Source organism: Betta splendens, chromosome 6 (genome assembly GCF_900634795.4).
Source record: "Betta splendens chromosome 6, fBetSpl5.4, whole genome shotgun sequence".
In the NCBI taxonomy this organism is placed as follows: domain Eukaryota; kingdom Metazoa; phylum Chordata; class Actinopteri; order Anabantiformes; family Osphronemidae; genus Betta; species Betta splendens.
In genome coordinates, this window is record NC_040886.2 from 9,605,668 (window position 1) to 9,627,375 (window position 21,708).

A 21,708-nucleotide genomic window follows, 5' to 3' on the forward strand; every position below is an offset into this window, starting at 1 on the left:
ATCTCCACCAGCAGATCAAATCTTCTGCTTTAGTGGTTGCAGACATAGATGAGAACAGGATATAAATAGGTGAGGGTGAAAGAGAGTAGGAAAACAGTCATTTTCCACATCACCAAAATTTGTTGTCTGTCACAGTAAAAACGTGTTTTCACACCAACCTCTGGCAGGAAGAAGCCAAAGGGAGTTACCATGAACGGTATCAATTGTGCTTTGCATTAAAAATTTCACCATATAATACTAACATTTAGGCAATAACAAGGAATGGATGAAAATACAAACACACAGTTGTTTTAGCGGTGCATACATACAGTAGCACAAATGGTCAGTGAACATTACTTTCAAAGAAAAAGTGCTTCACATATTGACATTACTATGCTGCCACCTAGAGAGACTTTAAGAAACATAACAAGCATAATCCATAGCAAAAGCTCGATAAAAAATATTTTATTTTAATCAATATTTTATTTCAGATAACATGCTGTCATAAAAAACGCTATTTGTAAATATAACATCATAGATTTGAAATAATACGTTTAATGGTTAAAATAAAAATTAATAAATGTTAAATCGGCACAATGGCAGTAACGAGGTCATTCAAATTTTAGAAATAAATTGTGCATAGTCAAAATGTAACTGTAGTTATCTTAAACAGTAATTCTTCCTAGTCATAATACAGTTGTGGATATTCTGCATTATAATTCGGACTAGACACCATTTAATTTTGACTTGTCTAAATGCTGTTTTAGATAACTGAAATGCAATTGTCAGTTCCTTCACTGTTAAAAAATGCCATACACGCACAAGTCAGCGCCGTCTTGTCCTGCAGCCTGTAAACACGCCTGTCAGCTCGCCGTGCGTCTGACGTACATCATAAGCCACACCCCGCCCTCGCGCACCAGTTACGTCCGACCGTAAAAAATAGAAACTTCCAAGATGGCCGAGTCCGTGGACTCCATGCATTTCGCAGCAAACAGCAAAACAAATTCCCCCAAACCCATGATAGCGAAGCGGCCACCGGAGAGTCGACCGCAGCCATCCAGCGATATTTACCCACCGCCGCCCAAGAAGGTCCGGCTGGAGGAGAAGGGCCTGAAGCACGGGAAACTGAACGGGGAGTTGTGCGCAGGGGAAAAACACAACGGGAAGCAGAGTTGTGGGAGCCCAGCGAAATGGAGTTTCGGCCCGGCCAAGGCGAGCCACTCCGCCGCCGCCGCGGTGCCAGCGGCTCCCGCGCGGAAGATCTTCCGAATCAGCAACTTCCTCGCCTCGCCGCACAAAGTGAGGAAGGCGAAGGAGAAGCGGTACCGGGAGAAGGGCGGCGAGGCGCCGCGGAGCTCCGCCGCTGGTGTGGAGAAAGTGAGCGCTGCTAGCTGCCATACAAAGACCGAGAACGGCGACGTGAAAATGCTACAGAGAGGTAGGACACGCAGCCGCCCGCCGTCCGCGCGCCTCTGTCCGGGCGGCTCACATCAAACGGAGCCTCCACGTGAGCCGCTGCTAATAGCTGTAATAACGCGATGTATCCAAGTATTGCACTATTCGCCGTTTTGAAGCCCGTTCGTCATTATAAGGCCCAGATTGTGATAGTTACACGTGGAAATGTTTGTTGGCCAGTCCTGCTTCGGAGCGTCTCTAATGTAACTGAACTCTCCGCTGCTCCGCTCAGATCATCGCGTGAAGGAGAAGGACCGAGAGAAGAAAAGGGAGAAAAGCAAAGAGTGGAGAAATCACAAGCTGCCACCTGTGCATGACATTTCCCGAGAAAACGGAGAAGTGGTTTCCCCGCAGAAAGGTAGGGACGAGACCATAGGATCGCGGATCATTATTTCGAAATAACTTTAGTACAAACATGTCTTTATATATAGTTTTTTCTTCACTCGTGTTGTGACTGAGGCAAATTTCTTAAATGTATCATTAATGGTGGAAAACGCGTCTGTTAGTTAGTCTGTCAGTGCTGATGGGCAGTGTGATTAATCCAACATGTGTAGATTTAGTTTAAAGCAATATAAAATAATCTGAATAAAATGTAAACATTTTAAGAATTGATAATTCATAAGAAGATCACGTAGATTAAAAACACAAGTTACTTTACGTTATATCCTACTGGATCAAGGGTCCCTACTTACAGAAAGCACTGTCAACGTGTTTATTATTATTTATTTCACAATTAGACAATTGTTATATAGATTCCCCACATTTAAAGGCATAAGGTTTGCACAGCATTGGAATGGATCTGTTCAATGTTCTGTTTTTCTGTCAGACTCTAAGGAAAAGCGCAAAGCTTGTTCAGAGGAAGACCTACTGCTGAAGAAGCTGAAGAAGAAGAAGAAAAAGAAGCACAAAGATGGGGAACGAGTGAAAGAGAAGCACAGTCGACCCAAAATGCATAACCGCGCCTGTCAGACCGTGTGCTCAGGGGTGTCTCTGGCTCTGCCCGAGTTCCTCACTCAAATCAATGGGAACAACAGCATCAGCAGCAGCAGCAGCCTACTCCACACTGCTCTGCAGCACCATCAGGACCCTTCTGCTACTGCCGTCTCCATCTCCTCCATGGTCAGGGACAGACTCGGCTACAGCTCGCCGCTCCACTGCACCCCGGACCCGGGCCTGCCGGGCCTGGAGTTTGGCCGTCTGATCCACGTCGAGCAGCAGGCGAACGGGGGTGCGTCTGTGGCGCACGCCTACAGCGAGCAGCTCTGTGCTCTGTCTCCGGCCGAGATGCAGCGCTTCGCCGACGAGTTTGTGGCCCTGTCGTTCAGCGAGGACGAGGCCCAGGCCGCGTGCTTTGTGATGGGAATCATCCACGGAGCGGCGTCCTACCTCCCAGACTTTCTGGACTACTTCTCCTCCAAGTTCCCCAATGCGCCGGTGAAGATGGAGGTGCTCGGGAAGAAGGACATAGAGACTACAACCATGGCCAACTTCCACACTCAGGTGAGGCTTTCGTGTATGGTTTAGTTTAGTTTTACCGTTGCTGTGGACACATGGGGGCGTGTGAGGGGATGCTGAAGTGTTCTGTCAGGCGTCAGTTAGACGTTAGGAGGTATGAGCTGCTGCTGCTGCTTAGATAAGGATCATAGATACAGGTAACCCAACAAAATAAATAACTTTACTCTAATTTATTACTTTGGAGAATTATCTTATGTGGCAATAGTGCTGCAAAGGGCTAAGGTTCACAAACATTATCTAAACTTTTCCAAACAGGTCATTAACCTTCCCACTGACTTGGAAGGATATTAGCCTAGTTAAACTTTTACTCTGGGATATTTCTTTCATAAACTGCATGCTTTTTTTCCACTGTAACTGAGAGGACTGGGAGCTGTCTTGGCCGAAAGGCACCAGTTGGGCCTAAATTATGAAACTGCCACTATCACGTAAACAGATGGAATACAGCCTTTCAGTAGTCTTCAGGCTCATCGACTTCACCTTGAGTAAACTAAAGACAGGCTGAGAATAGGTGCTTTCGTTTTGCCGTCAAGAACAAACAATATATTGTAAAAAACACTTTCCTGAAACATGGAAACATGGTTCAGTGTTCATGGAAACATGAACACTGATATTAGCCACTGAAACGCAGACCTTTAGTTCCTTAGATGTTATCCTGGGGTCGGCTCTCACCTCCCAGCCCCTTAGAAAGTGTAAGATTTGTTGGCCAGTCACTCCTTAGGAGAGCAACAGTTGTGTTCAATGTTTGTCAGCCTTTTGAGTGTTAACAACTCTCCAGTTGTGGTCTGCAATAACCACCACTGAACCATGACTACTACTAGGAATTACAGACACTGTCCCTGAATCAAAGCAGAGAGTAAAGCGTACATACATCAAAATACATTAGAATACTTTGACCAGCAGTCACATCATCAGAAATCTTTATTCTTGTATTTTGAGTGACAACTTTTCATTTTGTTTCTTCACCTGCCCGTGCATCAGAGATATTTTATCTTCAATGGTTCAATTAAAACAAATAATTTGTTTGTTTGGGCCTAAAAATATTATCCACTTCATTCAGAAATACCTAGACTTCCGTCACAGCTTTTATTTTAGCATCATTCCAAAAAAGAAAATGATAGAAATTGACCATCCTTTTAAATTGAGCAAACCTGAAGTCATTAATGCCAAGGACCTCATGTAGGGAAGGAAGTCTTTCCAGGATGCCTCTGTTGATTATACTGATGCTGCATGTGCTTTGTAATCAGATATTGCTTCAGCTCGTCTGGCATCATGACTTCCTCTGCTACTAGCATCAGGCAGATGGTGCACTTCATCCCCTTGCTGTTTTCAATAAAGCCAAACTCAACACAAGTGTCAGCATATTTTCTTAGTTTAGCCTGTTTGGGTTTCATCACGTTGATGATGGGGACTGTGCCTCAATATTTCTACACACTAACACTGTTCAGAAAGCCAAGCAGCTCGTTGGGTTGAATTTGTGATTACAAGTGGCTGAGTTCAGACAGACGTGGTGCGTCACAATACTGAGTTAGACATGTTTTATTTCATAGCTTGGTCAAAAGCCAGAGTTATGCGCAGTTTCATCAGTGTTTTTTCTCCTGTACTGCGGACTCTGTTCATAGTACGGGAGTTTTCTGCTTAATTCTGTTAAAGCATCCCAGACAGGGTCTCGTGATCCCGCAGCATGCTGTGACCACTGCGATTTTATTGAGGTGTTCACATGGTAAATTACGCAAGTCGCTTTGAGAAAGGGCACAGCTGAGTTATACATTCAAAACATAACAAATAATCATACTTAAAATACAAATGAAAGTTTCAGGAGCGGTGGTGTAGTTGTCCCCATGGGCAGATATCAGATCTGCAGGAGATGTTTGTGTTTGTTTCTGTTCATGTATAAATGACATTTCTAAATAGTTTTATTTAATTTATAGGCGATACATGTGTGCTTGTCAGATGATGCCGTTCTGTCGGTCTTTTATGCTTCGAGGTCTTAGTTTTAAATCTTATTGTGTAATCCTGTATTTTTAACAAACCCTTTTGTCAGATACCGTTTTATTCCTCAAAGTGACAATGGTTTGCTCTTTTCTATGTGGTGTGTTGACATTTTCCTGTCTGGATAACTGCTGAGTGTCCTGGGCAAAAAGCTAAATATTTGTATTGAAGGTTCTGTTAACCGGCGAGCAGATGCTGCTGGTACTGTTAATGAGTGCTTTATTAAAAGCAGGTGCACCGCAAAGGTCACACTGTTTTATGTTAACAACTGTGACAGTGGTAGCCTGAGTAGTTGTCTATAAAAGGAGCATATGTTTGCAGGTGAAGCGGACATACTCCCAGGGAACGTACCGTGCCGGGGCCATGCGGCAGGTCAGTCTGGTTGGCGCTGTGGACGAGGAGGTGGGGGACTACTTCCCAGAGTTCATCAGCATGTTGGAGCAGTCTCCCTTCCTGGAGGTTAGTGTTTTATTCGGTCTGCAGCCAGTGGGCTTGTGAGCATCCGTCTGTCCGTAAAACATTGTTTTACCGACAAGTTATGTAACGTCCGGTTCTCACCTTGTGTCTTGTAGCGGACGCTACCCTGGGGAACATTTTCCAGCCTGCGGCTACAGAGCCACACAGAGAGCGACGACGGCCCCATCATGTGGGTCAGACCAGGAGAACAGATGATCCCTATGGCAGACATGCCAAAATCCCCCTTTAAAAGGAAAAGGTGTGTGGGGGGAAATAGTCTGCAAATCTGAAGTCCAGCGTGCAGGTGTTCACAGCAGGGACATTTAAGTAGAGCTGACACACCAGTATTTTCTGCTTATCTCTTACCTGCATACGCTATGTACGGGTACCGCACTCGGGATCTGTTCTGACAGCTCTACTGACGTATTTCAGGTCCACCAATGAGATAAAGAACCTGCAGTATTTACCCAGGGCCAGTGAGCCCCGGGAGATGCTGTTCGAAGACCGGACGAGAGCCCACGCTGACCACATTGGTCAGGGGTTCGAGAGACAGACGACAGCCGCTGTAGGTGTGCTGAAAGCTGTGCGTTGTGGAGAGGAGTAAGTAAAGAGTTACCTTTTTTTAAGATTGTGTCCACTTGTTTTGTCCAGATTTTTCTCAGACCAGTAAACAAACTTTAATATCTTGCAGCAACGACGCTCCTGCCCGGATCACCAAAGACGTTGTGTGTTTCCATGCTGGAGACTTCCCTGATGTGGTAATGAGGCTACAGCTGGATCTCCACGAACCTCCATTGTCTCAGGTGGGACATCAGTTTTAAATTGCCCAAACAATTATTAGGCATCAAAAAATCCACTTTGGGTGCATTAAGCTTTTAAGCGTTTTCCCTCCCACAACTGTTAACAAAACATGTAAGAAGACCCTGCCATAAATTCTCTGCATGAGCAAAAATATTCACTAACCACTTGAATGGCTAAACCTGTGCAGTCTGATTCAGTCCAATACAGCAGCACTGCCATTTATTCTACTACTACTACATGTTTAATTCTTAGTTTTTCAGTTGAAACTGTCAGACATGGGATAATATACTGAGGTCCCACTAAGTAATATAAGGGTGTTGAGGGGGCCAAAACATTAGAGCCACCTTCTGTAAGGATCCACTCCATAACGACTTCACCACCCACTGTGAAGTAATATAATCTATGAGCTAACTGTTGTCACCTGATCAGTGTCGGCTTTATTTATATTTGGAAATAATTAATGAAACACTGAATAGTTATTAAAGTGATTTTGCTGTCACTATCTCTACAGTGTGTACAATGGATTGATGATGCAAAGCTAAACCAGCTACGGAGGGAAGGGATCCGATACGCCCGTATCCAGCTCTACCACAATGACATCTACTTCATCCCTAGAGGAGTTGTCCACCAGTTCAAGACTGTGTCTGCTGTTTGCAGTCTGGCCTGGCATATTCGGCTTAAACAGTATCACCCTCAAGAAGAAGAAGAGGAGGAGGAGGAGGAGGAGGAAGAGGAGGAGGATAAGAAGTGTGTGTCAGGAGAACTTGCAGTTCATATCAAAGAGGAGGAGGAGGAGTTAGAAGTAAGAAAGCATGAGCCTGCTGTGCTAACAGGAACTAAACTGGAAGATGGGATTGGGGAGGGGTTTCCTTCACAATCCCCCCCACGGGTTTTCAAGGAGGAGGAAGAGAATGAGGTAAAGGAATCATCAATGACACTACCTTTAGTTAGGAAGGAGAGACCTGAAGATGTACTCACACATACACTAATGGAGTCTAAGGTTAAGGAAGATGAAAATGAAGATGAGGCAGCGGGAGAAGGGGGTACAGACATATGCCAGAGGTTGCAGATGGGCCATGGAGATGGTGGACTGGAAAATGTATCGTTAAAGTCACTACAGCAAATTAGGAAGGTCAATGATGTGGAGGAGGAGAGGAATCACAAGACAAGTCAGTCTGGTCAAGGTCTAAAAGAGAAAACTAAAGATAGTATAACAAGCACTTACAACACAGCACAGGTCAAAAAGGAAAAGGACAAAGCAAAAAGAGAAAAAGATGAAAAAGACAGGCCGAAGGAGAAGAAGGACAAGGACAGAAGTAAAGACAAAGAAAGGGATAAGAAGGAGAGGGTGAAAGACAGGGATCGAGAGAAGGACAGGATAAGGGAGCAGGAGAAAGTTAAGTTTGACAGAGTAAAAGAGGATAGTATATCCTCACAGATGAGGAAGAGAGAGGACGAAGATCGGACTAAAGAGGGCAGTAAAGCCTCTCAAACCTCCCTGCCTGCTCAGAGAGAAGAGGAGTGGAGCAAGGAGTGGGACTCAAAGACTCAGCCTCACATCAAGCGAGAGAGGGAGCATGATAAAGACAGGGCAGGGACACACGCTTCGTCCCACTTACTGCCAGACAAAGAGGACGCTCGAGACGCCAATTCTCATAAACACAAGTCTTCACACGGGAAAAAAGAGAAGAGCGGGCACAGGGAAGGGAAGGGGAGCAACGCACCGAGCACGCAGGGGGGGCAGGTGAGGGTTGGGAAGGAAGATGGGAAGCCAGCCACCCCCAAACCCACAAACATTCAGGTTAGGAAAGAAGCAAAGAAAGAGAAAGACATCAACAGTAAAGAGGAGAGAAAAAAGCCTGTATCGGCTCCTGCACCAGCAGAACACAAGCAACCACGGACGCTCATCACTTTCGACCTCTTTAAGCCGATGGAGGCTCATCAAACTCTGGCCCTTTCTTTCTCAGAGAGCAGACCTAAGACCCACCATCACAGTTCCTCCTCTAAGCCCGGATCGGACAGTCGGACAGTAATTCCCTCCAAAGGACCAAAAGTAAAGGACTCTGTGCAGGGGAAACCTGCCGCCCCTCTACAGGACTCTCAGCACTCGCTCAAACAACCCCTGAAACCACACACACCACAAACGCAGAAAGACTTCTTAATATGAATGTCTTGTTGTGGTCTTTTTTTTTTAACTGTACAACTTACGCTGAGGCTTTGTTAAAATATTTGAGAACGCTTCCTTCCTTCAGACACGAGCTGCTCTTTCTGATGGACGAAAGCTAAGCGGATGCATTACTCCAGCAGCATGGTGAAGAGGATGCACTCTCCAAGTATATTAACAGTGCCAAAGAATGTAAGCTAAGTAGCTCACTTCACGTTTGTTAGTGAATGTATGTAGGCTCTATATAAGACGTTATGTGACCCGTGTGTCAGTGCCTGTGCACTACTTAGCTTCGCTCTTAAAGCACCTGTTTTAGGTACTCAACTAGCCAATCTGAAAACAACCATAGGAATCACCCGTATTCACTGTTTGACACTTGCCTGCGAGCTTCCAAGCTCCTGCTGAAATTCTCTTTGCCATGTTGCTTTAGTCGGTGGGGTTTGTTGGTTATGACACTCCAAAATCAGAGCAAGTAGTTGTTTTCAGACTGGACTATGTTTTACTCACACGGGGCTGTAAATGATACTGTATGTACCAAAACTGTACAGTATAAATGTTATTAGCACCAGTGAGAAAATGTATACAGAAATTGCATATATTTTTTGTAAGACAAGTTTTATTTTCCATAGAACTTATTTATATCATTTACTGTCTGTTTTTATTTGAACCAATGTATGTGAAAATTTTGTTGTAAATACATATTATTTCTTAAGATAAGACTTGGTAGTGTGATTTATACTCTGATCGGAACCTCTCAATAAATGGTTCAAACATAACTTAGTCACTGTTAATGTCTATACTTTAATTCACGTCACTTTAGAATGTCCAGAATTGATGTTGCTTCAACGGATGAGCTTTGATGCCATTAACCAATCTAAATGTCTTAATACCTTCAGTTCAGCAGGTCATTTTCAATTTGTCCCACTAGCCTGAACTGTATTTTGATGGCAAATGCAATTTTGTTTACTTGCTCAATGCGAACAACTCAAAATGCTCATGTTGGAACAAGCCGTCTTAACATCAGACATTGGAACAAATTCTGGGGAAAAAGCTCAACATTGTTTTTTGTATTTCTTTAATTAAACCTGTGATTTTCCTACTGTCGAATGTCACACTGGCAAATGCGGCACAAAAAGTTCTACCTCACAGCAAAAACTCACTTAGTTCAAGTCCAGCCAGTTTCTTACATAACCAAAAAAAGCACAAGTGCTGCTCAGACAGATGCTGATCTAGGCACAACAACCCTGAACCCTGAAAGTCCAACGCCTGAGTGTGTATATGAACAAACCTTGAGAATTAAGTTATGTTGCATGTATTTTTGTGTGTCAGTGGCACAGTGGACGAGTGGGTGACTTTGCACTAGCATCAGTGTTACATCGATTATTTAACTCTGTGTGTGTACATGTGTGTCCTTTTAAGCTCAACAGCCGAACTAAGTAGCATAGAAGAAATCTGCACATATTGTGTCACGACAGCTGATGATGCTTCGATTATGATCTTGCTTAGCTCTAAGTCACATTATTTATATTTCCAGCCTGTGTAGTCTTTAGTCTCCTGCTGTTGCCTGAAGTCAGTAACAATTGCCAACAAACAATAAAAGGAAATGTTCTGTTTCCTCGTATAAACCTGCATAACACACCAGTAAGACGCTGGAACCCAGTCAGCCTTCACCTTGCCATTGTTATTCAACTTTCTACAGAAGCAGTGAGTTTTATAATAAGGTTATTGGCAAAGAGAAAAACATTTAATGTGGATCAGTATCACCCATCCAAAAAAATAGAGATGTCTGCATGTAATGTTACAGTTCAGAGACAGGAGACTCTTCAGTTTCAGTCCCTCCTGTAGTGGAAAACGCTGTGTCCCAGCTCCACTAGCGCCCCACCCAGCAGCACCCACAGGGGGACGCACACCACACTCACCAACATCTCAGTGAGCTTCTCCAGGTGGGTGCACAGTATGAGACAGAAAGTCACCTTGAGCAGTAAAGCTGTCAGATACCACAACCTCCTCTGTAGGCTCTGCTCACCATCCCTGGGGTCAAAGTCTGGCTTGCAGCGTCCCGCCATCTTCACGATCAACATGAGAATGAGGATGGTGTCAAAGGTCCAGACAGGGAGGAAGATCACGAACCAGTTCCACTGGATCTTGGAGTCCAGCTTGAGCACTAGCATAATAAGAAAGATCAGGGCAAAAATCCAGGAGAGGAGCACTCGCTGGACCAGGGACATCTTCATCTACAAAGGGCTGGCTCCGCGCCAGTGTCATCCACACCCGGAGACTGAGGAGGGGACTGAAGACCACAGCCAGTGATACCCAGTGACTTGAAAACACAGAGATACAACATAGCAGGCTTAGTCTCTGAATAAGCCAATGATCCGTGAACGATCAAGAAGAAGTTGATGCAGTACATGAACACACCGTTGTCTGTGGGGTTTGGAGTGTCCCGGCTCCAGAAAGGTCTCTGGGGAAGTTCTATACTTGTAGCTTGGTTAGCTGTAGCGGCTAGTTAGCTAAGTTGGTAACCCAAGAAACCAAAGTGTTCAGAGGCGTCTTACCGGGCTTTAGATGCGTCAGTCGGTTTTCTCTACAACTACGTTTGAAGGATAAATCCTCCGACGAGAGAAATGTCAAGACATTTAAACAGGGTGTTAAATGTTTAAAATGACGAGGTCTGAGTCGTTAGCATTTAGCTTTGAGCTAGCCCCTGTTCCATCTAGTTTCCAGCAACGACTGTTACACTTCCGGTCTGTACTTCCAAAACAAAAGCTTATGCGATGTACTTGTTTGCTATAAATATAAGGCTTTCGTCCACCGAATATCAATAATGATTTGTAATGCTATTTTGTTTTGTGATTTTATTTATCTGATAATTTTTATTTTGATAGAGTCAATGAATGCATTTTTTGGAAACAGCGTGATTTTATTTGCTAATTTCACATTTTGACAAACAGGTGGCCGCTTGTAAGACTCGATTTCTTCCCCATATTAATATGCTGGTAAAGATCACACTATGCAACTCTGGACGAAATCTAGTAAGTTAATGCAAAGGTGACAATGAGGTCCATGTGCTATACTATTATATGCGGAAATAATTAGTTATTTATGTGACCTTTAATATTCAAAGCTTTAGAAATTAGCTCAGAAGGTGTGGTGTTATTTAGATAAATCTAAATTTATTCATTACTATTTATTATTATATTTATTATGAGAGATTTCCTTTTTATTTTTTTATTGTGTTTAATTAAAACATTCTTTTTCTAATAAATTGCCTGCTAAAAACAGAAGAAGACTTTAACAGCTCTTTTAAATATTACTCAAATTTATTTGTTTTTTACTGGGCTAGTATAACAAATGAATACAAAGTACAACCCCATCGACATCATAGATTGTCAGAAAAAGTAAAGTACAAAACTTGAGGTAAAACATCATTTAAAAAAGATTCATTAAAAAGCCCTTATTTAAATCTCAATTCATTTGAAGGTAAAAGCTCACTTTACACTATTTAGCTGTCCTAAAAACCCACAATACATTTTTATTTACAAGGTAATGGTGGTGCAAAATACAGTGTGTGAGACAACATTCACTCAAAATATTCATGTCTTTGTCGAATGTAAACAATAAACATTGGCGTATTCCTCAAACACCTGCTGTACAGAGCTAATGCAGGAAAAAGCAAACGCTGACACACAGATGTTTTCTCTAAGAATAGACATTTGCATCAGAACCATGAAAAAAACAGCCCATATCTACTGGTTTATAAGGTGTTATAGAAAAAACAATGCAGGAAACCTCATTATTTTGTTGCTGCCAAACACAAGACAACAGCGTAAACAGAAAAAGAAATGAAGGACGCAATGAATCTGTAAAGTTGCTAATATTTTCCCATTTGTGCTGCAGTTGTGAAAACCTCATAACTTTGGTTTTTGCCTTTTTAACAGCTGAAGGACGATGTGACCCATTTGTCAAACATAACCAGTCTAAACCAACTGGTTTATATGGAAGATTTTAAAAAGGGGTCAGAAAATTGAAGCTGAATTTAATTAAAGCTAAACGCTAAAAGAAATGCTGAATTCGCTGCCATAACTACAGCATGTTGCAGTTTTTTTTTTTCAATATACAGATTTGAGCCTGTGTCTACTTCATCCCACTCCAATGCTCTACACATTGAGCCACCGAGCCAAACTGTCATGCTAAACACTAAATTGTGGATGTACTGATTTTCAGAAGTGTTAATACAGCAGCAGTATGAATGTTTCCCCTTTACATGTTAGAATCATATGGTTTCATTCACTACGGAAAGCACTTGAAATGGTGTTACAGAAGCTCATCGTACTACAGTAAAAAAGTATGTTGGTACCCACTGAATGGAATTTTGTTATAAGATTTCTTTGATCTGTATCCCAGAATGTTTCCGTACACATTAGTGGTGTGCGTTCCAAGGCAACCACAGCTACACAGTGCTCTGCCTGCTCTCCCGGCTGTACCCCTTAGCCTCCGAGGAGTGAGGTGGGAAATCGATAAATATCCCATCTGAGTCGGAGTCTGCAGACTCTAGCACTTGTCCAATTATGGTTTCAGGGCTGGATGATTCGCTGGGCGGTGTGGAGGACGCACCCTTACTGAGATCAGTCATTGTCATCGTGGCCTCAGTGCCATGCAGGGCTCCTGCTTGTCCCATGCCTGCGAATAACAAGGTGCTTGGGTCATTATGGATCATTAAATTAGGATTTTCAATAAACGGATCCAGACATCTTAATCTGTGTCATACCATTAAACTGAGAGCCCACACACAGCCTGTTGGAGGAGGGGCCAGATAATTCAGATCCTGGGGCCAGGTCAACGTAAGCTAGTCCTTGTTCCTCCAGACATGATATAATCTCGCAGGCCGAGTGGCGCCGAATTCCACCACTGCCTACAGAGCTGGCATCTGGGTCATACTCAGCCACCGGGGTCAGCAGCAGAGGGATATTGTAGCTTTTGGATCGTACGACAGGGTTTTTCGATGGCTGGTCAGCACACTTGGGCCAGCCCCACTGTAAACGCTTCTCTGAAATGCAAGAGGAGAGTTATTAAAAATGTCAGACAAATATTCTTGAACACTCTGCTTTAGGGGGTGAGGTACAGTCTTACCCAGAACGCAGCAATGGCCCTCCGTGCCGTCTCCAGAATAAAACCCGTGAGTACCCAGGTAGGGAGAGACCACCTTCTGAACCAGAGACTCCAGCCTCAGGTAGTCCTCATTCACGCCGCGTGGCTCATGGACCCCCTGGAAAGCAACACACGCACATAGGTGAGTTAAAGCAGCTGCTACAGGAAAAGACACCACGTTTAGCATCAGGCAGCTCACCTGTAGAATAAGCAGCATCTGTGTAACGGAGGGGGGCACGCGAGCCCGTGGTCGCGACAAGGCGTCCTCTAACTTTACACTCAAGACTATGGTGTTCCTGAAGTGAAGCAGAGCCAGCTGCCGGACAGAAGGCTCCTTACCCTGCAGACAGGAAAAGGCCAGGGAAGCGTTTTGGAATTGGGCCTTCAAGCAGCGCACGCATAGAACGACCATCTCCTCATATGCTTGAGTACCTGAACTGGATGAAAGATGGCCTGCAGCATTGACAGGACATCACAGAAGAAGAAGTCCCATGTCTCTGCCAGAGAGTCAAGCAACTTTTGACCTGGAGTCGCACAAGAACAAGGACGGCCATTAGAGGCTAATTGTCCGGCAGCATATTTGCAGACTGGCTGTGCCTGCGGCCCTACCTTCGTAGAACCTGATTTTGTCCCGTAGGATGACCATGCCCTTTGTCAGCAACTGGTTCTGGAGGGAGAAAACAGTAATTATGGATTTGTGAGGCGCTGTCGCTGCAGAGCCGAGTGTCATGTTCTGCATGACGCTGCACAAACAATATTCCCGAGTCGCGCAGCAACTGGTTTTCACGTACCTGACGGAGGTTCTGTGCGTTTCATATAAAAGGTGCGTTACCTGGAGGTATTCTGTGAAGAAGGACCCCAGTTCAGTCTTCAACAAGTGTCTGAGAGAACAAACGTGTGACATCAGCCTCATTTCAAAAGTCGCATATGAATCAATATACGCAGAGCTGTGTTGCATCTATGTGCGGGCGATTTGTACTACACAGTTACACACAACAGAACCGCAGGTTCGAAACCAAGCTCGTCACGTGTTATACTGAAGTTTCCTGTGTAGTGAAATAACAAACTGGCTGATGTGATAGAAGCGATGGCTCTGGTTTGGAGAGATAATAAGATATCTGGCACGACCACATGACTCCCCAGGCCTCGTATACAGTGCCCACACAAACAAGCTCATTCACAAGAAAACACAGAACAGACGCTAATTATACTAATTATAGCACAAAATGACACCAGGGCCCTGAAACAAGGCGCTTTTCCCTCCGCTGCGTTCGTCCACACTCACCGGACGCCTTCATTCAGGACGTAGAGCTCGTTGTCTGCCAAACCCTTCTTCTGGAAGACCGCTATGACAGCGTTGTGGATGCTGCGGGGCCAAACAAGCACAGGAGCCCAGTCAGTGTTACTCATCCCGGCCGCACGCGTCCCGCTCCGCTGTGGCCGTACCTGTTCCAGGTGGCGTTGGCCCCGGCCCGCTTCTGCTTCTCCCCTCTCTCCTCTGGGGAACTCTTCTCGCTCTTGCCCAGCTCGCTGAGGCTGGGGGAGCTCATCAACTTCAGCCGGTGCAGAGTCCTCATGGGGGGGGGGGGGGGGGGGGGGGAGGAGAAAGAGAGAGAGAGAGAGAGAGAGAGAGAGAGATTACCGAAAAGAAGAGAGACCAGACCGCTGCACGGGAAGCGGATGGTGAGCTGACACGCGAGGAACAAACACCAGGAGACAGCTGAGAGGAGGAGGAGGAGAATGTAGAGCGTGCGCGATGACAATACAAAGGGCAGCCGGTGACAGAAGAGGAGAGAAGTAGGACAGGATGGTGCACGGCGAGAGAGAGGGCAGCAAGTTAAAAGCAGGATGGGTGGAGCCAAGGCGGGAGGTGGGACGGCACGCTGCCCCGAGTCTCAGAAGAGGAGGAAACAATAGCACATGGAATGATGGGGGGCACACGCTTCCTCCCTCTCTGCCAGCACAATGCCGGCATTGATGCAAACAAATATGCGGGGTGAGAAGAGCGGATCTGTGCTTGTCACTGTACGGAGGAGGTGGAAGAGGACGCGACAACACACACCGGGATAGGAAGCAGTGACACAACACAGGACAACACAGACGCGCTTCCTGCTCCTCCATTTCCAGTGCAGCCGGAGCAGATCGACTACGCGGCAGAACAGACACGAGCCATAATCTATATTTACATATCACACTGTATATCGCGCTACTCTCCGGTGTCTCCTCTTTTATACGCATGTGCTAAATCTGAAATCTAATCAACATGCTCCCGACTAAAACTAGGTCTTGCTGCCATTGTGAGGCTGCAGGTCAGCGCCGCGCTCGGCCGAGCGACTCCCAAATTCAGGCCGACACTGATATGTGAATTAGTAAATGCTGGAGGTTCTGGTCAGTCGCTTCTATCATTGTCTACCAATAGGGATAATTAACCAGAATAAACCCACTCCTTAAAAATGCTACTAATAATTGTTTTTAGATCTTAAAAACACATTTTCTCTCCGAACGTCGTGTAACCAAAAATGATCCAAAATGGATTTAAAGGGTTAAGTACTTTCTCCCACTCTGTTGATAGCAGAACGGTAAACAAGAGATCAGCTTCACACTCGCAGACGCAGAAATGGAGCACGCTGATGAGATGTAGGCACGAGTCAATCAAACATCGCAGCAGGAGATTATTATAATTAGGTCAAAGTGTGTTTCAGGCAAAGCTCAGCGGGTTCATCACATCTCCTGGGACCGGCGTCCTGGAGTTTTTTATGGATCTCAATGAATATTTCAGGCGCTTCCCTGGATGAGGGCGTGGTAAAAATGTTAATCCCGTGGACTGACTTACCTCCTGATGGGATGGTCGCTGGTGCCGTCCAGGTCCGGGCTGGGCGGCGGCGCAGAGAAGGTGCTGAAGTTGAGGGACAGGGGCCGGGGCGACTGCCTGGAGGCATGCCTCCGCCGGAGCCCGTCAAGCATCTGCTCACGAGAAGGGAAACGTCACAGTCACGAGGCCCCGTTCTTTGATAGTCAATAAAGTTAGGGACATTGTGGCTCCTAAACGCACCGGCTGAACCATTGTGAGCAAAACTTACTGCCATGCAAACACAGGAGCGGTCACACATTTAGGAGCTTCTAAAATCACTTGGCTGCTTTTTGTTTCCTTATTTTGTGAGTTTCTGTTATTTCAACACTGCGAGAGGGCCCAACCCACCTCCACTCCAGTCTTACCACACTCACACTCAGAAGAAAAGGGAACTGCATGTGCGTACACGTTCCGTGTTCGTGCGTGCGCGCGCGCTTGTTCGTGTGAGAGTCACGTAGCCACGCCGCACTGGCTTCTCCCGCAGGAGGACGTTCTTCCAGCGGCGCGGACTAATTGGGTGTCTCCCCGTTGGAGCGCGGCGCAGGACGCGGCGCGGCTCCATCCGCTGGTCAGAGGGGGGAACGACAGTCTGGGGCTGCCTCAGACAAAGACACAACAGTCTCCCTTCGCCGCCGCCGCCGCCGCCGCGTACGCAAGCGATCGCACGTATGAGCCGCGCGCTCTCCGGACACCGGCCCGTGGTTTCACCGGGAGCAGGATCACGTCGCAGTCGCACTGAACTCGGAGCGGCCGTCACGTCGCGCCACGCCACGCCACGCCACGCCAGTCTGGCTATTTCTCCCATTGTCCCCCCTCCTCCTGCTCGTTGAGGGCGACCACAGTCTAATCGATACCACTTCCTATTATTATGCCTATTAGTCTACAATGCCCTCCTGGCCCATCGGCATCTTTCTGGACGGGCTCTGGCGTGTTTGTTCGACGTAAGATAACCAATCAATCGGCCAGACATGCAATCCACAGTCCACGTTTATCCTACCGGGAGGAATGTACAGACAGTCATGCGTACGTGGAGGCTCCTCTGGGGGTTTTTTTCTACCTGTGTGGACGACGGAATGAGGCGGAGTGTCACTGTAAACAACGTGGACGTGCTACAGCCACACGGGCCGGCGCAGATGCGGCGCGGAGCCGTCCTATGGGCAAAAACTGTATCGTAATGGCTACAAAGTTGCCGTTGGATCGCGCGCCTCTGCCCGCCCACTGTAGCCAGCACTCACCGTCGCTGATCCTGTCGTCTGGTTCCTGGTGGGATGAATCGCTCATGTAGAACTGGCGGCAAGTGCTCGGTGTCCGGGTTCATGAGCGTCTCGCTCCTTTAGGGGTCCACGCCAGTCTGCGCACCCACACGGGCTTCGGGGTGCGGACGGACGGATGAAGGGTCCGACCTGCGGTGCGGTGGTTGAGGAGTCATTCATGAGGCATACGCCGCCCCTCTCTCTCTCTCTCTCTCTCTCTCTCTCTCTCTCTTCGGCTCGCCCCCGCTTTGTTTTGACGAGATGCAAAGCGAACCTGGACGCGGCCGCGAGCAGGAGCCCGCGTGAATGCGCATCGTGGTTGTGGAGACATAGGGAGAAATTGCTGGAGAAAAAATGCAAAAACGCGAGTGCACCCGGTCGTTTGACGCGCGCCGGCGTCTCTCATTTTATTCCTCAAACGTTAGTGCGGCATTTAGAAGGGAAATTAACACATTTACGCTCGTAGCATCCTCCAAAGCAAAGCAACATCATGTTTTCGCACTGCTGTGCAGCAGTGGACTTCACACAGATGTGCAGCCACTGCAAACTGATCCGCAAACAGAACTGCAGGTTGTAAATTCGTGGTATTCGGCACTGACCCCAATCTATGCAGTTTAACTCGGTGGGTGTCGAACCATCTGTCAATGCAGATAGGGCCTAATCCCCTGTTTCCATTGGTCCTAATGTAAATAGGCTGACTGGGTCTCGTGAGCGACTTCATTATTATAAAGCGATTATTAAAAGCAACCCAAGGCCCATAAAGACTCCGTTGATTAAAAGGAACGTTTTTTTGTTTGTAAATGTTAAATAGCATCCATGGCAAAAGTGACGGCACGTGTGTGCATAATGTGACTGTTAATCTTTACAAGCAGATAAAAAGAGGAGTATCAAAGTGCAAATATACTGAATACAAGGAGACGCAGTGGAAGTGAAAATTATAGGGGAAGAAGAGAGGAAAAATAACTCTTCATCTTCCTCAAAGTACACTGTGTTCTGTTTGTTTATTTAAATCATTGTTAGTCACTACACAAATACCATGGCAACTTCATACCATAATCAGCAACAGCAAAAGACAGCAAGTGCTTTTATATCTTAATATATCTAATCATCAAATTGGACTATTATTATCCTTAAATATAGTCGCTCCTATGGAAAATTAAAATAGAAAGTTATACATTTGTACATATACATGTTTGTGATTTTCTGTACATTTTTGCACGCAGCTGTTTCGTGAAAGTTCCTACTTTCCGACAGGACGTGAAGGCATCACGATGGAACCAGCTCCTCCCGTTACCGAGCGGGAAGTTCAGATGGTCGACGAGCTGCGAGGCAGCAGACGCCGTGGCGCTTAGGCAGCCGCACTCACCTGTAAAGCGACCTTTAGTACGCTGTAAACGGTGAGTGCGTATCTATACGACCGGTCCAGCCCGTCGCTAGTGTAATGTTGATAATGAAGGTGGCTCCAGTCGTTGCTGCTTGTTCAGTCGGACCTTTAGCTTCTCTGCGCGTATTAGCCGCTAAGCTAAACTTAGCCCCCAGGGGAGCTGGCGTTACTGGCGTCAGTATACGTTAATTAATCGCGTGCGCTTGTTTTAGCAGGGCAGCCATGTCCACCGACACCGAGGAGACGAGCGTCCCCGGGCCCAGGCGCTTCGGGCAGGTGCGCACCACACAGTCACATGCTCCTGTTGTACAATAAGCTGACAGAGACAGGGCAGAATGGTTGGTTTCTGACTGGACTGTGTTGGCAGTGCACCTACACAGCCGAGGAGTACCAGGCGGTGCACGATGCGCTGCGAAGGAGGCTGGGTCCGGAGTACATCAGCACCAGACTGGCTGGAGGCGGACAGAAGGCAGGTGTTTGCTGATCTCAGCCCAGGTGTCAGGGAGGCGCATATGAAGCCATAGGACGCTTAATGTGTGACACGTGTCGTGCAGGTGTGCTACATCGAAGGGCATCGCGTCATCAGTCTCGCCAACGAGATGTTCGGTTACAACGGATGGTCTCACTCCATCTCGCAGCAGAACGTTGGTAGGACCCGCTGAGCTCATTCACTGTCGGAGGCAGTCGACTGCTGCACACAATGACCGAACGCTTCGTGTCTCACAGACTTTGTCGATCTCATCAATGGCAAGTTTTATGTCGGAGTCAGTGCGTTTGTCAAAGTGCAGCTGAAGGTAAAGTGAATTATTTTAATGGATTCAATTCAGCAAATGAAATTATGTCTTGTGACCGTCATCCGCGTCCTTACTTTTTGTTCAGGATGGGTCGTTTCATGAGGACGTAGGCTATGGAGTTAGTGAGGGACTCAAGTCTAAAGCTCTGTCACTGGAAAAGGCGAGAAAGGAAGCTGTTACTGATGGCATGAAGAGAGCACTTAAGTAACAGAAGCTTTTCTTTTCTATAACATAATTTCCTCTCTCTGATCAAGACTTTGATTTACCTGTTTTTTGTCTTGCTAAGATGCTTTGGTAACGCTCTCGGGAACTGCATCCTGGATAAAGAATATCTCCTGGCCATTAACAAGATCCCCAAACAGGTTATATTCTATCTCTTGAAATTCCAAGCGTTTATGTCCTTTCAGTTGTCTGGATGCTGAATCGTCCCTTCCTCTCTCCTCCCTGACACAAAGCCCCCTCCTCCTCTTGACCCAGCACACACTAAGCGAATGGAAGGTGAGCCGTCTGTGGAAAAGGCTCGCCTCTCCAGTCTGGTTCGAGAGGATACACCCATGCCTGGAGTCGTTCCTGCCAGAACAGCGCTGGAGCCCAGAGCTCCAAACCAGAACCCCAACAGTTCAGAAGTTCGTACTCCTAATTCAGGCCCTACTCCTGAAATAAAAAGTGAAAACATCAGGGCCAGGTAAACTACACCAGCTGTGGTTTTAACATCACAGTCCTGATCCTCGCTCATACAATAACTAACAATAACAGTTACGTGACCCCTGTTACTTATTCTCAGATCGATGGAAAAAGGGGATGTTGTCGGGTCTGAGCAACAAACTGACCCAAAACAGCTCAGAAAGATAAGACAGCAGCAGCTTCAACAGAAGTTTAGAAAAGAAATGGAGGCCAAGAAGCTGCAGCAGAAATGGGATCAAACCAAGTCTGAAGATGCAGAGGTTGCAGTTGGAGCAGCCAGTGAGGGTCAAGGTTTTGAACTTGAGCAGCTGTCTGTCACAGCAGGTGTAGTTGTGGTCTGGCTTTGATGCGTTAGTTGAAGATGTGTCTGTTCTGCAGGTCATGAAGGTGTACCTGTGTTCAGCAAAGGCTCTGCCACTGGACACACGAAGCCCAGCAGCAGGGACGAGTGTCTAATAGGTGCTGTGACACACCACTAGGCACTAGAGGGCTCAATAAGCCCTGACAACATGGTCAGTAAAACTGCCCTCAACCTTCACCACCAAGTCACGCTTCTGTGTTTCTGCAGATGACCCTGAGCTGTGGAACTTTGCTTTAGATGGGACTGATGAGATGGATGCATCTACAGACAGACCGTATTCCAGGGGATCCAGGCCCAGCACCCCTGGGAATCATCAGATGCTCACACGCAGTAAAACCCCCCAGAGAGGTCCCGGCAGACCTCCAGACGAGGCCCCGTCGTACAGCAGAGGACAAGACGGGCCTGAATACAGACCTCAAAACCAGTATCGGGCAAGGCCAGGTGAGGTTTCATGAGCAGAGCCACTTATGTTAGTGAAGTGCAGTGTGAACTATGTTTTGCCTTTCTGTCTTACAGGTGAAGCCTTCAGCCCATACAGACAAGGACAGTATATGAAGAAACGCCGACTAGACACTTGAGATTTAACTTCCTCAGTACTTGCCATGTTTTTATTTTATATTTATTTTGCTGTACCATATAATTTTGCAAAAAAGTGCTGCTATGTTAGATGTTTGGAGAAATGTTATTACAAGTAGTAATAAATTCATTCGTAATTAAACTCAAAGGCTTTCCTGTAGTTTTAGTAATAAAATATAATGGAACCATTATTTAACTTTTGTATTAGAAATGTTTTAAAATGTGTCTTAATGTGACGAAATGTTGATCAGCTGAAGGGTTTGATCAAATTTTCCTTAAAACCAATAAGCATGAAAAG

General features: G+C 46.1%; 4 protein-coding genes across 11 annotated transcripts; 2 read left to right on the forward strand and 2 right to left on the reverse strand.

Annotated features, from left to right (window-relative positions):
• The first annotated feature begins 911 nt into the window (after positions 1–911).
• Positions 912–9,135, forward strand: LOC114857964 (lysine-specific demethylase RSBN1L-like). Its single transcript, XM_029154927.2, has 8 exons — positions 912–1,417; positions 1,667–1,792; positions 2,261–2,934; positions 5,260–5,397; positions 5,511–5,653; positions 5,827–5,994; positions 6,086–6,197; positions 6,707–9,135. Exons 1-8 carry the CDS (start codon positions 934–936, stop codon positions 8,360–8,362), a joined length of 3,501 nt encoding a protein of 1,166 aa, XP_029010760.1. The 5' UTR covers positions 912–933; the 3' UTR covers positions 8,363–9,135.
• A 282-nt stretch (positions 9,136–9,417) lies between these two features.
• LOC114857976 (transmembrane protein 60-like) lies at positions 9,418–11,110 on the reverse strand. Of its 2 annotated transcripts, none has more exons than XM_029154951.2 (2): positions 10,915–11,110; positions 9,418–10,679 (listed from the first exon to the last, which is right to left on the reverse strand). In XM_029154951.2, the coding sequence occupies exon 2, from the start codon at positions 10,591–10,593 to the stop codon at positions 10,189–10,191; it is 405 nt and encodes a 134-aa protein (XP_029010784.1). In that variant the 5' UTR covers positions 10,594–10,679; positions 10,915–11,110; the 3' UTR covers positions 9,418–10,188. The 2 variants fall into 2 exon arrangements, with proteins under 2 accessions (XP_029010784.1, XP_029010783.1); XM_029154950.2 differs by having other exon boundaries at positions 10,778–11,110.
• A 548-nt stretch (positions 11,111–11,658) lies between these two features.
• On the reverse strand, positions 11,659–17,792 carry LOC114857967 (proline-rich protein 5-like). Of its 5 annotated transcripts, none has more exons than XM_029154936.3 (10): positions 17,594–17,792; positions 16,341–16,471; positions 14,954–15,079; positions 14,793–14,873; positions 14,117–14,388; positions 13,940–14,031; positions 13,707–13,847; positions 13,490–13,625; positions 13,128–13,406; positions 11,659–13,039 (listed from the first exon to the last, which is right to left on the reverse strand). In XM_029154936.3, the coding sequence occupies exons 2-10, from the start codon at positions 16,469–16,471 to the stop codon at positions 12,810–12,812; spliced, it is 1,488 nt and encodes a 495-aa protein (XP_029010769.1). In that variant the 5' UTR covers positions 17,594–17,792; the 3' UTR covers positions 11,659–12,809. The 5 variants fall into 5 exon arrangements, with proteins under 5 accessions (XP_029010769.1, XP_055365343.1, XP_029010767.1 ...); XM_055509368.1 differs by lacking the exon at positions 17,594–17,792 and adding an exon at positions 17,416–17,548; XM_029154934.3 differs by lacking the exon at positions 17,594–17,792 and adding an exon at positions 16,588–16,828.
• A 147-nt stretch (positions 17,793–17,939) lies between these two features.
• Positions 17,940–21,552, forward strand: rad52 (RAD52 homolog, DNA repair protein). 3 transcript variants are annotated; one of them, XM_029154933.3, is made up of 12 exons: positions 17,940–19,008; positions 19,208–19,271; positions 19,363–19,464; positions 19,550–19,643; positions 19,722–19,789; positions 19,875–19,993; positions 20,076–20,151; positions 20,245–20,474; positions 20,574–20,764; positions 20,852–20,932; positions 21,042–21,275; positions 21,351–21,552. In XM_029154933.3, exons 2-12 carry the CDS (start codon positions 19,218–19,220, stop codon positions 21,410–21,412), a joined length of 1,311 nt encoding a protein of 436 aa, XP_029010766.1. In that variant the 5' UTR covers positions 17,940–19,008; positions 19,208–19,217; the 3' UTR covers positions 21,413–21,552. The 3 variants fall into 3 exon arrangements, with proteins under 3 accessions (XP_029010766.1, XP_029010765.1, XP_040927259.1); XM_029154932.3 differs by having other exon boundaries at positions 19,211–19,271; XM_041071325.2 differs by having other exon boundaries at positions 19,211–19,271; positions 20,574–20,752.
• Positions 21,553–21,708: the final 156 nt, after the last annotated feature.